This window comes from Podarcis melisellensis (assembly GCF_964234715.1).
Source record: "Podarcis melisellensis genome assembly, chromosome: 5".
In the NCBI taxonomy this organism is placed as follows: domain Eukaryota; kingdom Metazoa; phylum Chordata; class Lepidosauria; order Squamata; family Lacertidae; genus Podarcis; species Podarcis melisellensis.
This window is the reverse complement of record NC_138537.1, coordinates 66,480,935-66,498,030: the sequence shown is the minus strand read 5'-3', so window position 1 is coordinate 66,498,030 and position 17,096 is coordinate 66,480,935. Positions and strand designations below refer to the sequence as shown.

Genomic DNA, 17,096 nt, shown 5'->3' with positions numbered 1-17,096 from the left:
AATTACATTAAAATGGCTATTTTACATAATGAAGTCTAAGTGTATCTTCTAACATTTAAAATGTGATGGAGGTTAAATAACTTGAGACTTTCAAAAGCAATCATCTTTCCTTCAAAATTTCTTTCTAAAAAGAAAAAGTTGTATACTTCAAAAAAAATTATACCTTAAAACTTAAAACTTGGAAAATTTGTTGTATTAGTCCTCTGTTCTGGGGGAGAGGTGAGGGGGGGGGAAAACCAGTTGTTAATGTTATATTAGGTTTACATCCTGTTGTTTAAACACTTAAAACTTATATGGCAGTCATAGAGGTGGCATCATTGTCAGTGGTGAGGATGATCAGGAACTGAAGCTCACATATGTGAGGCATTTAGGGGCAGTAATGCAGGAAGCGACAAGACAAAGAGGGAGGGCAAGTAGACCTGGCAGGACTCCTATACACATGCAGCCCCCCAGGGTGCAAGCCTGCTGGTTGCATGCGGAGTCTGCTTTACTATTCTGTTCTGTGCAGAGAACATACTGACTAGGCAGCCTATAGAAGTACTGAACCTCTCTACATTGGGGGAGGGGGGCAACATAGCATTTCCTTCCCCTGCCCCCCTCCTGATCATATAGGGTTTTAAAAACTTTTAAGTCACATCATCCCATCCCAGAAATTGATTTGGTGCTGGATCCTGATTGGGTATTCTCCAGGTCAGCTATTGCGGAGTAAAGGGGGTTATGCACAGCCCTAGAAACTAACAAATCATATTACCCACTTATAAATCTCAGTATGTAAATAGACCTCCTTTCTCCCACATACTGCTGCTCTTTCAGCCGAAATGACAGCTCTCCAGCATTTATCCAAATAAGGACTCTGTACAATTTCCAGTATTGATTAAGCCCCTGTAGGTACCACTGATGATTGCTGCAATGGAATCCCTCTGCAAAATCTTTTCTGTGACAGATTTAGGCTTGCTAAAAAGTTGACATCAAATTCCCCCTTTTTTTGCAAAAAATCAAACTTATTAAAAAATCAGGAGAAGAGGAAATTATTGTCTTTAATTATTTTGATCTAGTGATATGCATTCATATACTTTCATCATTAAATGTCATTTTTCACCATATGGAGATTCTGAAATGACATTTAGATCAGGTAGTTTACGATGCCTTATCAACATGCTTCACTTCTAAAAGATTTCTCATCTTTGTCACAGTGCTGCCACTTGTGGAGATAATCATAATTCTACTTGCCAAGCTATCCTGTTAGACTGCAAACTGATTGTTCATTAAAGGTTCAGGAAAGATGCTGTCTCCCTGTATTATTGTCACAACATGAAGTGCTTGGTGTATGTTGGGGGTACAATTAACCACCCCCAAATCTGACCAATGTTGGCTTGCCTGAAGTAAGCGCTAAACACAAATGTATGGATCACACCAAAAGAAATTGCCACATTGGAACTATAAAACAGAAAACACAGAAATAGGGGAAAGCATGAATGCAGATTTCCATGTCATTACTAGCAGATACGAATAGATTAGCAGAAATATACATTTTTCCAGCCAACTGATATCCCACTTGTTCCAGTTTGATACAAAGGGAGAAAATCACATGTGCATTGTCTTCTACCATGAACTAAACAGATCCGAGTGAAGAATTTTATAGGTTTCCTTCCAGCCACCAAGGGCAGACCGGGGCTCTGAAAGGGAGTGCCAGGAACCTAGCAAGGATCTATAAATTAAAGGCTGCAGTTCTGTAAAGGAGATAGAAGATATAATCTATACTGCTGAGCACCAGGAAAGGTATTACCCTCAGTTTATACCAAGCCTAACCTAGAGATTTTAAACTGCTTGCCAAAGCTAGGAACTGAATCAGCAGTTCCGAGAAAGTACATTGTAGCTTATTAGAAAGAGCTGTAACTATGAAATAAAATAATGTGCACAGTTATTTTTTATTGTAAATGCCTCTTGCAGTGGCCTCTGAGTGGGATCTTGACAGCATCAGTCAGGGAAGGGAATATGACCCTCCCCCCCCCCCCATGATCCCTCTGGAAATCCCCACAAATTGCCATTTGTATTGGGAGGGAAACTCCCATTGGTGTGAATGGAAATATCCTTCCTGATACAAATAACAGATTTGGCAGGGGACAAGTGATTGGTTTTTGCTGGGACCATTTCAAGAGAAAAGGGGGGTCAATCCTTCCTCCCCATGCAACATAATTCTAATGCCACGGTAGCTATTTAAAATGTATAAACATCAACATAAGAAGAGCTCTGCTAGATCAAGCCAATGACTCATCTAGCCCCACTTTGGGGGTTGGACTTGATAGCCTTTGTGGTCCCTTCCAACTCTACAATTATTTGATCCTGTGATTCTGGTCCAGCACCCTATTTTCACTGTGCTGGCCAGCCAGATGCATATACAAAAACCACAAGCAGAGCTGCGTGTAATAGTGTTCTGCACAACGGGGAGGCCTCAACTGGCATTCAGAGGCATAGCATCTCTGACCATAGGCATAGTGACTTAATAGGCATTGTAAGCCATGATGGCTGTGTTTTCCTTCTACTGTCAGAGGCACCATGCCTCTGAATGCCTATTAATTGCTTTTACATAATGGACGTCACATGTAATTTGGCTCTAGTAATTTCTCTCTGTGTGATGTGGATAAGTTCAAAGGAATGGCATGTTTATTATCCTGTAGGATCATGGTGCTGCCTGTGGATCAAAGGCCCTAAGCATTTGGAGTGTGATGGGGAAGAAAAAGAGGATTTGAGGGTAAAGCTCGTCCGGTTTCAAGAGAGCAATATGCCATGCTTCACAAGCTTTAGTAGTAGCCTGTCAAGTAAATTATTTTGCATCCTCCTCAGAATTCCCCATTTACTTCCATCTTCAGAAAAGCCCATGTATGGCACTGCTATACCATGCACAGTCCTTGTGAAGGGCAGGAAGAATGTCAGGCAGGGGCAGATGTGTTTTCGCCACTTTGCATGCCAGGGTAAGGTAACCTGGGAAGTGCTGCCCACTGAGCCAAGCCAAACATTGCAACAAGAAATGGACGGTAAGGGTTGTCTAAGGCAAAACAAATGAAGTTGCCATGGCTGTCATAGGCTTCTCAATGCCTGCCTTAGCTGCTACAACCTAAGCATGGGTGATGCAAAATCTCTTTCTTTTCTCATTTATTTATAGGCTTGTGTGTAGGCATTTGAACTCCTAATCATTAGCATAAATAATTAAAGTAAATCTGTTTCTTATAACCTACTTTATAATGTCAATGGCATTTCATGAGGTGAATTCTGAGCAAAGAGCTTGTCTGCATGCCTGCATTATTTATTGTTAGCTGAGGAGTTAGCCTGCTGTCAGTTACAATGACAAGGGCATTACTGGGTATGGAAGTTTCTTCTTTACAATTCAGCATTTGATCCATATACTAGGGTTCTCTCCCTCACTATTAAGCGCATAGGCTATAGTATTATCAGCATCCAAAAGAAGTTATAGCTTCTTGGCAACTAGATCTCACTGAGAGGGGCATACAAGGGGTGAAAGTGTACCAGGTCCCATGTCATCAGGAACCCAGACTCTTAGCTTTCATTAAAAAAAAAGCTCTTCAGAAAGTTATAAAACAAATTCTGGAGACTACTCCAAAGGCTTTGGCACTTCACAGACAGCCCCACTGCTAGGGTGTCTTAATCACTTCATCACTACTGCTAGGCAATCAGAAGAAGGAATGTTAACCACCCCCTCCTGAGACTTGGGAGCGGGCCCTCCCAGAGGTGCAGAGAAATCAGGTGAACTTGGGTGCAGGAAGATACTGAGCTATGTTTGTTTAAACTCCTCATGTTCACATTACTTCATTCACTCCCCAAATGGGCTGCTTTTACGGAATAAAATACCATTGGGCAGCTTCGGTAGGTTTTCTAAATTGGTGGGCATTGCTGCCTCAAATGGGAGTTTATTGCATAGTTTATCTATGTGCTATGTGGTATATATTTATATCTTGCTTTTCCTGCCAAGAACACAAGGTTGTATACATGTTTCTCCTCTGCTTTTATATTTGCAACTAGATAAACTGGGGGTGCAGGTGGCGCTGAGCCTTGGGCTTGCCGATCAAAAGGTTGGTGGCTCGAATCCCCACACTGCGGTGAGCTCCTGTTGCTCGGTCCCAGCTCCTGCCAACCTAGCAGTTCAAAAGCACATCAAAGTGCAAGTAGATTAATAGATACCACTCTGTCTGGAATGTAAACGGTGTTTCCGTGTGCTGCTCTGGTGTTGGTGTTCCATTGTGCCAGAAGCGGCTTAGTCATGCTGGCCACATGACCCAGAAAAACTGTCTACGGACGAACGCTGGATCCCTCAGCCTATAAAGTGAGATGAGCGCCGCAACCCCAGAGTCGTTTGCGACTGGACTTGACTGTCAGGGGTACCTTTACCTTTTTAAACTGGGCTTAGTTAATATATGTACATAAACAGTAGAAAAAGATAGAGGGGGTGGAGCAGTGTTAGCAGGATGGAGAGGGTCCCAATCCACATACAGTGTACTGGGCCCAGGAAATTCTCTTGGCATCTATGTCCTTGAATAACGGTCCTGCACCTAAATATAGCAATAGCATTTTAGACAGAGGTCAATAGGAATACTTTTTTAAAAAAAAAGAAAGAAAGAAAAAGAAAAGGTAACATTGACTAACAGCAATATCGTGATTCCTTTTGTAGTAGTGCAGCCTGTGCTTGTTTATTGGTGCAAAAATTATCTGATGTTAATTAACATACTTTCTTATGTTGAAACTTTTTGGACACAATCCAGCCAATGTTAAGCACTTCTAAATGTCATCAATTTCACTTGCTTAGATCTCTCATGCCGCTACCAATGCTGAAGTGCTTAACATTGTCTGGAATGTATCTTTCTGTTTGCAGTGATACAAATACACACACACACACACACAAACTTGTTTACTTTTAAAATATTCATTTAAAAAAAACAATGTAGCACATAGTAGTTTTTTAAATGGCAAAAGGATGTGGGATCATCTTTAAGGATGGTCCTGGTTGTGGGCAGGCCCCCAGGCCGGTTCCTCCCTTCCCTGGCATGGGCGGAATAATGCTGTTATGCCAGGGTGGCACCATGATCACCCCGGCTTCTTGGCCAATCCCTTTTGTGTGGGGTGATCATGGGGGGATATAAAAGTGGCAGCGTGACGCGTGGCAGGCACCTGATTCACGCTGCCGAACATCCGCCCACCCACCCTTTATTTTTTAGGTCCTCTGGCCTTGCTTTGGACTTTGGTTGGTCGCCTGTCTTGGGAATTTTTCCATTTGGCAGATTGGCACTGGCCACTTGGTTTTCGCCTACCTCTTAGCAATCATCACAACTTTGTAAGGTTTGGCGGTTAGGCATTGACTCATTGATTTTTGGGGGAAGGGAGGTCAGCCATTGCCTGCCCCTCCATTGACCAAGGGTATTCCGTTAAAGGAATCCAGGGCCTGGATCCTGTCCCAAGTTCGCTTGAGGGGCTAGGGCCATGCCAGGCCTCTGGGGACACCGAGGAGAGCTACAGGTGGGTTCCCCCGATGTGGCTTCCTCTTTGGGTGGTTTACACTTACTGACTTCCTGCAAAGGGGGCAGGAGTCCAATATAGTCCTTTGCCAATGCCTAAGCCAATACCGCTCACATTTCTGTAATTAATAAAGCTGTGGCCTAAAATTTTCCCAATAAGCCTAAACCAAAATTCTGTGTCAGTGTGAATTTTATTCTAACGAGGGGATGGTTTGGGGGCCTTGCCATGCAAGTCAGCGAATGACTGATTTTTCACTGGTAGGACTTGGAATTATATCTCCAGTTCACAGGAAACTCACAAATCTTGACAGCTGCAACAGACTCCTTATGCACCAGAGGCCCTTGAAGCTGCTGCAGTTGAGATCCGTCTTATACACTGCATTATTCATACAAATGCACATATCTGGGAGACTACCATAAATGTGCAAAAAGCAGCTTAATGCCATATATAAACAGGGCCAAACTGGAAAGCCTAGTGAACATTTTTTTTTACTGCACAGTTGTTACTTGGCAAAATGCAATGTTACAAAGTGTGTAAAAATACAAAGTGGTGTAACAACACCAACAGCGTATTGTATTTAGTAGCTCCGTTCAGTGTTCCTATTTGGTTAACCAAAAAAGTTTTAATTAGTTTCAGCAGTAAATACCTCAAAGAACATGAAACCCACTGCACCAGCCATTTTTGTGGGCACAGGTTTTGTTTTGTTCTGTTTCCCCTATGCAAGTCGTTGGAGACAGCGGGGGGGGGGTGATGCAAGAACTGCCTAGGGGCTCCATGCCCATAGCAGCAGGTACTTTGAAGGCCACATGGAGCCTTTGATAACTGCCCCAATGAATGTCATGAACACATTCAAACCAATGAAGACAAGTGACTAGATTTTTAATTCTTTATTAGTGAAGCACTCGGCTACATCAGCTCCTAACATTCAAATGATAGACAACACTTCCTGCTAACTAGCTGTCCAAGGAACCTATGACTGCAGACGTGTCCCCCATCTCAGACAGTTGGAGCAACAGTGTAGCCCTGCCACCCTGCCTTCTTAAGCCCCCTTGTCTGACATGGTGCTCTTAAGCACCCAACAGCTCCAGCTGCTCCCACCACTTCAAGCCCCTCCTGGAGCAAGGAGACAGCAGAGGACTCCAAATACTATTTCTGGGAGCACCACAGGCTCTCCAAACCCAGAGACCTCCTGAAGCTCTTCTCCTGCCTCATCTCCTTCTCACTACCTCTAGCTGCCTGGTCTCTTCCTGCTGACTCCCCACTTCCAACACCAGCAGCACAGAACCCTACAAATCACTGGTCCCTTGCCCTGAATCATTCTCCCCACCTGCCTCCGTTGCCCACAAATTCCCCCACTCCTTTGGGCTCCTGTCCATCCCTGGCATCAAAGCCCAGAAGCAGGTTCAAAGCTTCTAGAACACCTGCTTCACTTTAAACCACTTTGCCGCAGTTGGTTTGGGAGGACGTCTTTGTCAAAAGCGGGTGAATGCCGCTACTGTTCTGTTTTAGATTCCTGCTAAATACTACATTTAAGGGGAAATCATGAATGATCTTTAATAAAAGATATCAAATCCTCCAGTAAAATTTAAATCTAACATTGTTGTGATAGGAAGTTGAAGTCTGCTAAGTTATAGCATATGTGTTCCAAAGTGGCACCTCTAAATAAGCACTTCACTGTTTATCTTCCTGTCATATTATATGACAAGTATATAATGCCAAACTCAGAAACCTGCTATTTAAAATGGTTTGGTTTCCCCACATTCCATTTCTGAAATTTATGACTCATTTTCCATACATGCTTTGAATCACACCAAGCTATTCTTGAAGGGGTATGTGTGTGCGCATAAAACCCATGGGTTTTAAATCTTTTTTAAGGCAGTTCCTTTATGCGGCTGTACTGCTGCATTTTGACAGTAGCCTATATGTATTGCAACAGTGGGATTATAGTTAAAATGACTTCAGATTTAAAGCCTCTTTTTTTTAATCTCTCCAATGTACCACCTGTTAAAGTAGAATGGGAGAAGTTTAGCCATAAATCAATCACATGCATAAAGAAAAGTCCTATCTGTCTGTAGGTGGCTCATGCCCCAGGCTATTTTTAATGTAGATTTAAGAACTGATGAAATATGTACAAGCAAATGATGGTGATGATCTGTATTCATACAGTTTTTTAAAGGTTGTCACTCTCAATGAAATCTGTTCTTATCTGTGCCGCCGTTCAGTGCAGTATTAAAACTGTTGTGGATACATTGAAGTTGGTTGAAAACTAGAAAATGGCATCAGTCTCTTTGATAAAATTGGAAGATTAGCCAATTTCTTACAGTCTAAAATACCTGCAGTCTAAAAATGGGTAAAACTTTCAAAAGGGAGGACAATGAAGTACGTAATGCCAGAGTTGTGGTACTAATCAGTTTTCTCAAATCAAATGGAAACCAATAGGAATGAAATTGCAGAAACTTCCCAGGAATGTGAAACCCATCAGAGCACTGGGGTGGAGGAGTAGATGGCATACCTTTGCACTCTCAGCTGATGTAAGCAAGATCTGTGTCCTTATTCCAAACTTCAGATGCCTCAAACACAGATCTTGCTAGTAGTATCTCTCCTTCGAGAACTGATGTTGGGGCAAAAGACTTGCTATGTGAGAGTATTGAACTGCCTCCTCCTATACTCAATTTGCATGATTGTATATAAACTCAAACACTCCAGGAACACCTTAAGTCTCTTTACCAAAGTGAACAAAACCCAGATAAGTGGTGACTGCATATCCAATTGTGAACCAATAGAACATTTCCTGTTAGTTTCAATTGTTCTAGATTGTGCCTAAAATGTAGGTTTAAAAGTATTGCAAAATGATATGCTTGTGCAACTATATGCCATCTGTCTACCAATAGGGCATTATTTTATAGGGATTTGATACACGAGTTAACCTTAGTTACTATTAAGTAGAACCCACTTTGTAAATATTCTGTTATAATGTGTTTAACTTTCATTCCAGGCACGTGTGAACCCAATCAACGTCACGCCAACTATACAAGCTATAGATCAGGACCGAAACATCCAGCCTCCTTCAGATCGGCCAGGGATCCTCTATTCCATCTTAGTTGGTTGGTATTTGATTACCTCACTATCTTTTACAATCAAACACTGTATTATCAGCAGGCAGGCAAAGATTAAGTGGGGCGCAGAAACCTAATAACAGATTCATGCTGTGTCTGGTGTGATAGCTGCTATTGTTCTAGGCAAGTGTTTTACTGTGCGGTTTCTTCTTGTGGTTGTTTATTCCAAATTGGATTGCTGCTGTTTGAAGATTTAGCTTTCTTTTGGAAGGGTTTTGTTTTTGCCTCAGAATAATGAAGCAATTACATTAGATGAATCCAATGAAATGCTTGTCCATATACATAGATTTTGCTGCTAGACTATGTTGGGCTGATAAAAGAAAAATAAGAGGCGTAACAACAACAAAACCCCCTTATGTTAGATTCTTTGGTTGCCATGATTTTTTTGGGGGGGGCATAGGAAAAGTAGCTCATGAATAGTTCATAGGGTTAAGGGAATGATAGTAGCTCAGCCATAAAGCTCAGAAGTCCTAAGTTCACTCCCTGGAATTTCCAGTGAAAGGGCTGGTTAGAGATGATGGAAAAGACTTTAACTTGAGCCCCTGTAGAGCTGAGGTCAGTCACAGTAGGCAATATTGGGCTAGATCAGACATGGGAACCTGTCACCCTTCAAATGCTGTGGGACTCCAACTACCATCAGCCATAGCCAGTATGAGCAGTGTTTAAGACTTATGGGGTTTACAGCTCAAAAGCATCTGGAGAGCCACACATTCCCCAGCCCTGGGCTAGATGGACAAATAGCCTATGTCCTTGTGTTCCTCAGTTCCTCGTCCTCCATTTTAATCTTTTCCCCGTTACTGTGGATAGCCAGTTATTGCTGTTTCTTCATCGGTGCACTGCTGGAGGTGCTACAATTTCAGTGGGTGGCACTGTGGGTTAAAGCACAGAGCCTAGGGTTTGCCGATCAGAAGGTTGGTGGTTCAAATCCCCTCGACAGTGTGAGCTCCCGTTGCTCGGTCCCTGCTCCTGCCAACCAATCAGTTCGAAAGCACGTCAAAGTGCAAGTAGATAAATAGGTACCGCTCCGGCATGAAGGTAAACTGCATTTCCTTGTGCTGCTCTGGTTCGCCAGAAGTGGCTTAGTTATGCTGGCCACATGACCTGGAAGCTGTACACCGGCTCCCTCGGCCAATAAAGCGAGATGAGCGCTGCAACCCCAGAGTCGTTCACGACTGGACCTAACGGTCAGGGGTACCTTTACCTTTACCTGTACCTCAGATGTTCCATTGCAATGGAATAATTAGAGAAGCATCAGTATTTGCACTGATGCAAATTTAGCTGCTCAAGGGCATAAGTTGGTCATTCACAAGACCACCTGCAGCATTGAGCATCATGTCATGTGTGGATGTGATGTTGCCCCAAAGACTTGATGCAGTAAGGAGAGATGGGAAGGCTAAGTTAAAGAATGCTGCTTCAGCTTCTGTGGCAGAAGCCTCTGCAGCAGTGTAAAACTGGGCTGTCGGGTAAGTTTGAAACAAAGATAAACTACTAAATTGCATAGAGCTTATTCATGCTTGAACTGTCCAGTAACTGGGACATAGTGATTAACCTGAGGTATAATAGGATTCTGGTATGTGTGTAGGAGCTGAGACTATCACATATAAAGATATTCCATTTGGAATTAAAGGTGGGTCATTTAATTATAGCAAAGCAAGGATTCTAAAGCAGGGTGGAATAATTTGAATGAAGGCGGTTTAAATGAATAATAGAAATCAAGACTTAAATAACCGGGTTGGCGGTGGGGAACTGATTTGAATAATTGATTTAAATCAGGTTTTCCATGTTATACACTGTCTGTTTTCTGAACAAACTGTCTATTTTCTGGACAAACATGAGTACTAATTAGTTCCAATTAAAGCATATTGGTTTGCAATTAAATAAAGGCTTTATGATACTGAGGAGTGTGAGATATTTATCATGCTATCTTATGTCTTTTGTACTATCTTTTGAGTGTATATGTGTTTGTGTGAGAGAGAGAGCCTTTGTGCACACACACATAATTGCATGATGTCTTTTGGATGCTCTCTGTTCACATCAAAGAACATTAAGCAAGACCAATTGCCTGATGTGCCAATCATCCTAGACTGGACATACGCTATTTGATTGGAAGAGTCATGAATCTTCATAATTTGGAAACTGAGCAGTTTACAGTGCTCAGGTAGTTAGAGGGCATAAAGCAGGGAAGATGAACCCGTGGACCTCCAGCTATTGCTCCCAACAATGGCTGTATTTGCTGGGACTCATGGAAGCTAGAGTCCCAAAACCTCTGGAGGGTGACAGGTCCCCCAAGTGTGGAATAAATATTACTCAGGTGGGTTCAGTAGTTACTCCTAATGAGGTACAGGACGGAGTATCCTGGAACTTAAGACCTATGGTGTTTTTGGAGTTCCTTGCTTCCTGTAGGAAACCCATACTGATAAATACAAAAATACCGTATTTATTCCATCTCATTTATAATCCTCGATCTCAAAAAATGATATATATTTCCCCAGTGAACATACAGGAACAAAACCAGTCTACAGTGGTACATACGCTTCAGGTTACAGACTCCGCTAACCCAGAAAAAAAAAAAATATTGCTTCAGGTTAAGAACTTTGCTTCAGGATGAGAACAGAAATTGTGCTCTGGCAGTGCGGCAGCAGCAGTAGGAGGTCCCATTAGCTAAAGTAGTGCTTCAGGTTAAGAACAGTTTCAGGTTAAGTACGGACCTCCGGAATGAATTAAGTACTTAACCTGAGGTACCACTGTATTTGCCGTGTTTCATTTAAAATAATAATAATCACAGATTCCGTTTTTGAAACTAAGTTTGTATTAAATTCAGATTTCAGTTTAAATAAGCTTTTTATATAAAAAAGAGACTGTATCATGAATTTTTAAAGAATCCAATTTAAATTTTAAAAATCAAATTTGAAAGTCACCCTTTTCTTACCCTGTCCTGAAAACTCTTGCTGTAGAGATTTTTGCTTTTCCTTTGACTTTTCTTCTTTTTCTTGTCTGTAAGATTGGATGCTACCATCTACAACATAATAAACAGTACACCGAGACACATTGATACAGTTCACCCAAATATTTAATTCTTATTGGTTGTATTGTCCAAAGTTTTCAAAACAAGGTTTTCCAAAATTATGCAGTAAAACTAGTATTTTTAGGCAATCAGCTATATTAAGGCTGGATTCCTATGCAGGGTCTCTGCTGATGGGGCTTGATAGCTGAATCTCTTCTCCTAGGGTTGAATCCTATTCAAAAGCAGCAGCAACAGATTTCCACTTCTGCAGCACCCCCTCTGTTTCCTCTTCCCCACCCCTCCAAATCTTCCCCAGAGGGTTCCCCCAACTCAACAGGGAGCTATAGGGGAAAGGAGAGGAAGGGAAATCTCCATCCTGCTACTGCAAGTCTCTCGTGCTGATGGAACAGGTGTGTTGGATACTGCCTATACCTACTAAAGAGCCAGTGGGAATCATGGTCATGATCCTTTGATGCCCTCAGAGAACCAGTCCATTCTAGTGCAAGTCGAAAGGCAGCAGAAGTAGTAAAGAAGTGGAAATAACTGAATGAAGGTAACCAAGGGCAATCAAGCACCATTTCACTGGTGACTTGGAAGAAATGTTTTATTAGGTTTAATTTCCTCACCAGGTTGTGTGTCTGGTGAGGTAGGTTTCATATCTACCTGGCTGAATCAGGGTGCTTTGTTAATTACTGTATACAAAAATGGCTGCTCCTCTCAACATCTAGCCAACCTGGGTACTTCGGGATGTTGTTGGACTCTAATTTCCATCAGCCTGACCTAGCATGGCCAATGGTGAGGAATGATGGGAGATGTAGTCCAACATTATCAGTAGGGTACCTACCATATTGGCATTGCCTGAGCTAGCACTTGGTTTTGCAACTTTCAAGAACTGGTCAAGTGTGGATTCCTGTAACAGGGACTCATTGTGAGCTTAGGAGAAGCCCAGAAATCCCACTTTGAGGAATACTTTGGTTGTGAAAGTCTTTGCAAAGACATGGCTGTCTTGAATTGTTCAGAGGCCATGTCCCAATACTCCGGCCTCCAACTGAATATAATGCCAGCCAGTAACTCTTTGCCATCTCCCACAGTGTGCTCTCTTCCAAAGCAAAAGAAAAAATGAATCCTGGTTGTTCTGTCAATGTGCTACAAACCATAAGCCTTCCAAGATTTGCTAGTAGGTGCTATGTTGTAATCCCAAACTACTGTTTTTCATAGAGAGTTCTGTTTTTATCAGCTGAAGTGGCATTTCAGCAGCACTTCCTTTTATCAGAGCATTCCAATAGGTGTCTGAGCCCTAGGAGATGATCATTTAAAATGTGGAGAAGATTACAACCCCTCTTATCCTTACTGAGCAATTTACGTAATTGCACGCCTAAGCGATTCAAGTACATTTTTGTGATCTCTTTCATCTTCCTTGCCGCATATCCAGTTGCCCTGTAAAAACTAACTTTCTTTCTTTCTTTCCTTCCTTCTTTCCTTCTTTCTTTCCTTCTTTCCTCATACATTTCTGCTTATTAGTTAAGCCCCTGTTGCTGTTCGGATGTCTCATATCCTGATTGCTATAATATCATAGTCTGTCATATTTTGCTAAGAATAACAAGAAAATGGAGATGAGGAGACAGTTCATTATGCCACAGCTGCATTTGTAGAGCAGGAACATTTCAGGCTTCTCAGTCCATTTGATGTACTAATTATGGTTGGCTTGGTGCGTGTTCGCATTTCATCTAGCGTACGGCTGGTTCAGAAACTGGAAAATCCCCCGTGCAGAGAAGCCCCATGGAGGAAATAGCATCTGTGCCCAGCTGTGCCCATTGTTACAACTGCCAATTCTCCAGAGCAATTTGCATGGGTGCAGCGGCAAATGTTTCCGGCCATCACTCTTTCCTGTGTTGTCATTGGGAAATGGCACCAGTTGAGTTTGTGGTGTGTGTGTGTGTGTGTGCGTGTGTGTGTTTAAAGGATTTTTTAACATGAATAAATTATGGATGGAGCATGACAAAGCATTAACGAAGATAAGGAAAAACAATTGTTTGTGGTGGAGGGGGAGAAGTATCAATTTTTTCAAAAATATCAATAACAGGTTCAAATAATTGTGATTAACATTAATAATAATAATAATAATAATAATAATAATAATAATAATAATAATTATACCCTGGCTTTTCCAATGACAAGGCAGCTTGCAGATTAAAAATTAGAACAGCTAAAATATAGGGCAAAAACAATGATCGAAACACATTTAAATATTGATAGAATTAAAAGTGTAGAGATAAATCTATGAAAACCATACGAATAATTAAAATAAAAACAGCACGGCACCAGCCCTTTCATTAAAAGCAGTCCATTCCCCAAAGGCTGTTGGAACAAGAAAGTCTTCTCCTGCTGGTGGAAAGACAACAAGGGGAGTCTAACTTCTCTAGGGATGTTAGCTAGCGATGATGGGAGTTGTAGTCCCAAAACATCTGGAGGGCTGAGTTTGCCTATGCCTGCTTTAACCACTACTCCACACTGACTACAACTACTAGCAGGCACCTTTTCCTTATGAAAAGAAAGATGCTCTTTGGGGCCCGAGTTTGGGAATCTCAGTCTCAAGGGACTCTTGACTGACAGACTCAGGCTTGGACACAGGGACTAGGTTCATATTCAGCATCTCCACAGCTTACATGTTCTTCCCGATATAGCTGGTTTCTTTCCTACTGTTTCAGAGTCCTTGGCTGCTCTCAGAGCTGAAAAATGGAAGAGTGGGCAAAACCAAGCAAAGGGAGGTTGCATGAATAGAACTCCCAGTTCGCTCCTCTAACTCTGTATGCAATCTATTATTTGTTTCTGATTTAAATCTGTCTATCTCTCTTTCTGTCTGTAAATACTGGTGGAAATACTGGTACTCATAGACTGTTTAATTCCAGCAATTTGATTACATCGTACAGCTTCATCATTTATAAACTAATGTTTTCTAATGATCAATCCCTTCTCTGTGCCATAACTTAACATTGCCAAGGTGACAAGCTAGATTGAAACTGTAGGGGGATATAGATTGAGCATTTTTCAAAACACAATTCTATAGTGAATAGTCAGCAATTAAATTAACCTTTATTTTAATTTTAAACTGTTTTAAAACAATTTTAAACTGTTAGACTTATCCATACAAAATTGAATAATTCAATCCCACCTTATCTAAGAAGTTAACTGTACTCAGAAATAGCCAGTACTTATGAAGGACTATTTCAGATGCTATTTCCTTTCCATACTTGTATCCTTAGAACTGCTCTGCATAACAGATTTTCTAGCATTACAACAGTCGGCCTTATTCTTGTCTGAATTTTAGCCACCAGACATACAGAACAATTGACTTACTGCTTTCGAGTATGCAATAGAATACAGCTGCTCTATTCCTTTTTCCATTTATTTAATTTCTACAATAGCTTGATAGTTTCCATTCACATAAAGGCATGGCTTTCATGCCACATTCTGACAAAGACAATCAGGACTCATTTTAGCATACAATGTGAATTTCTCTAGGCTCTTTTCAAGGTTAGTCATCTCCACTGTCGGCAGTTCTGCAGAAAGAGAGAGGGGTATGGGGAGGGAGAGAGAGAAGATTGAGTGGCAAATCTCCTACGGGATGAGAATTTCCTAACAGAGCCCACACTTCCTGTAAGCTTTGGTGGATACTGTAGTGTTTTCCAGCTGAAAACACACAATTTACAATAACATCCATTTATTTCGCTTCTCATTATAGTAGCACTAACAAAGGCCAGCATTACCAATCATTGTATTGTTCATACTTTCAGCATATACATCCCTGTACCCCTCACTCCATTCTGTGCTAGCTTTGCATTCAGCTACAACCATGAGTTATTGGTTTATTAACATACCGCATCATGCACTTTTTCATAGGCTTTCGTTCCCTATGTGCATAGTAAGAAGCACAATTCCAAAAGAAGTTTGAATGTACTGATGCTGCACAGAGATACTTTTCTGCCTGTTTTTTCCCACATGTTCAGACCAGAGCCCACAATAGGTCTTGAATGTGTGATGTGAGGGTTTCAGGCAAGGAGTTAACCTCTGACTACTACTCAGCTTTCACCCAAGAAATAAATTGCAGAGAAATCAGCTATACCAGCCAAGGTATCCATTTTACAATTATAAGCCCATGTAATTATAGGCCAACAGTGATTCTATTCACTGTTCCCTATAAGAGCTTCTACATAAGGCCTGCTGCAGCTCTGAACTACTAGGAGACCTACTCTGCTCTTCCTGACTACAGAATCAAGAGCTGGAACTGATGCTGTAGGTACATCATGTCAGAAGCACTGCTTTAGTATTCTTCCTTCTGGGGAGATCTAAAAGTCCATCTGGATAGAGCCTGTGCCTCCTCCAGGGGTGTTGTGAAGGAACAGAATGTATGTCTAGCTGAATTCAGGAGGGCTATTTGGTGTCCCTAAAACTAAGTGCATCCAAAAGCGTTTATCAGAATGGTGTTTCACTTACCAACCCTAGGAAATGTTTTGCAGTTTGATGCAGCCTGCAATACGTTTCATTACCGATCAAATCTCAGCAATCTATACTATCATTTTGCAACTAGAAAAGAAGATCCTCTTTCTGAAATGGAATCACTCTGTATGGAAGACCCTAAAGACAGCGATGAAGATAATTCGCTCTTTCCCCCTCTCTTATTTTTGTGTGCAATGGATAGAGACATTCATCTGCTCTGTGCATGGGTGAGCTCTATACACAGATCTCCAGCACAGCAAGGGGTATAATTGTTAAAACGCCTAAGTGCGGATGCGCTGGGAGAGATGGGGTACGCTGCTGTAAAGTAATGCTTCTAAGAAATTGTTCTAGAAAATTGTTTCCTGCAGGAAAGAAGTAAGATTGTGTGAAAGTTCTCTCTCTTGTTACATTGCAAATAGATGTCATCTTTATTCTTGTTTGCATTCAGAGTTGTTATTCCATCCCTCCCCTTGAACAAAAAAAGTATGTATGCATGGAGTAATAACATTTTCCTGCACTTTTCTTGTGTGCAATTTTACAGCTTTTGGAAATGCCATACATATTCTATGTTGTAAGGAGTAAGAATGTTTCAGGAACGTTGGGAGGAATTACAGGGGGGAAGGACTGTAGTGCAGTAAAGGAGCACATGTTTTGCATGCAGAAGTTCCCCAGATCAAGGCCCAGAATCTCCAAGTAGGACTGGGAAAGACTGCTGAAACCCTTGAAAGCCACTGCCAGTTGCTGTAGACCTTACAAGTTGATGTGGAACAATGGCTTGATTCCATATAATGGAGCTTCCGATGGCTTGATATAAAAGCTGCTGATCAAGTGTTCTCCACTTCAAATATTAGCATGCTGGCATTTCTACTCATCTCTTTTATGAAAAAATAAAGTCTCTTGAGGCACCCCAAACCTATTAAACATGGTGATCAAGGTCAAAAAGAAAGAAGGGT

General features: G+C 41.5%; 1 protein-coding gene across 18 annotated transcripts in view; it reads left to right on the top strand.

Moving 5' to 3' along the window:
• Positions 1 to 17,096, top strand: part of PCDH15 (protocadherin related 15) — a gene marked incomplete at its 3' end in the record, with an annotated part of 626,354 nt that overhangs the window by 427,022 nt on the left and 182,236 nt on the right. For all 18 annotated transcript variants that reach the window (XM_081912931.1, XM_081912944.1, XM_081912932.1 and 15 more), the window contains one exon: positions 8,522 to 8,630. In XM_081912931.1, coding sequence (XP_081769057.1) covers positions 8,522 to 8,630 — 109 coding nt within the window. The remainder of the gene's footprint in view (positions 1 to 8,521; positions 8,631 to 17,096) is intronic.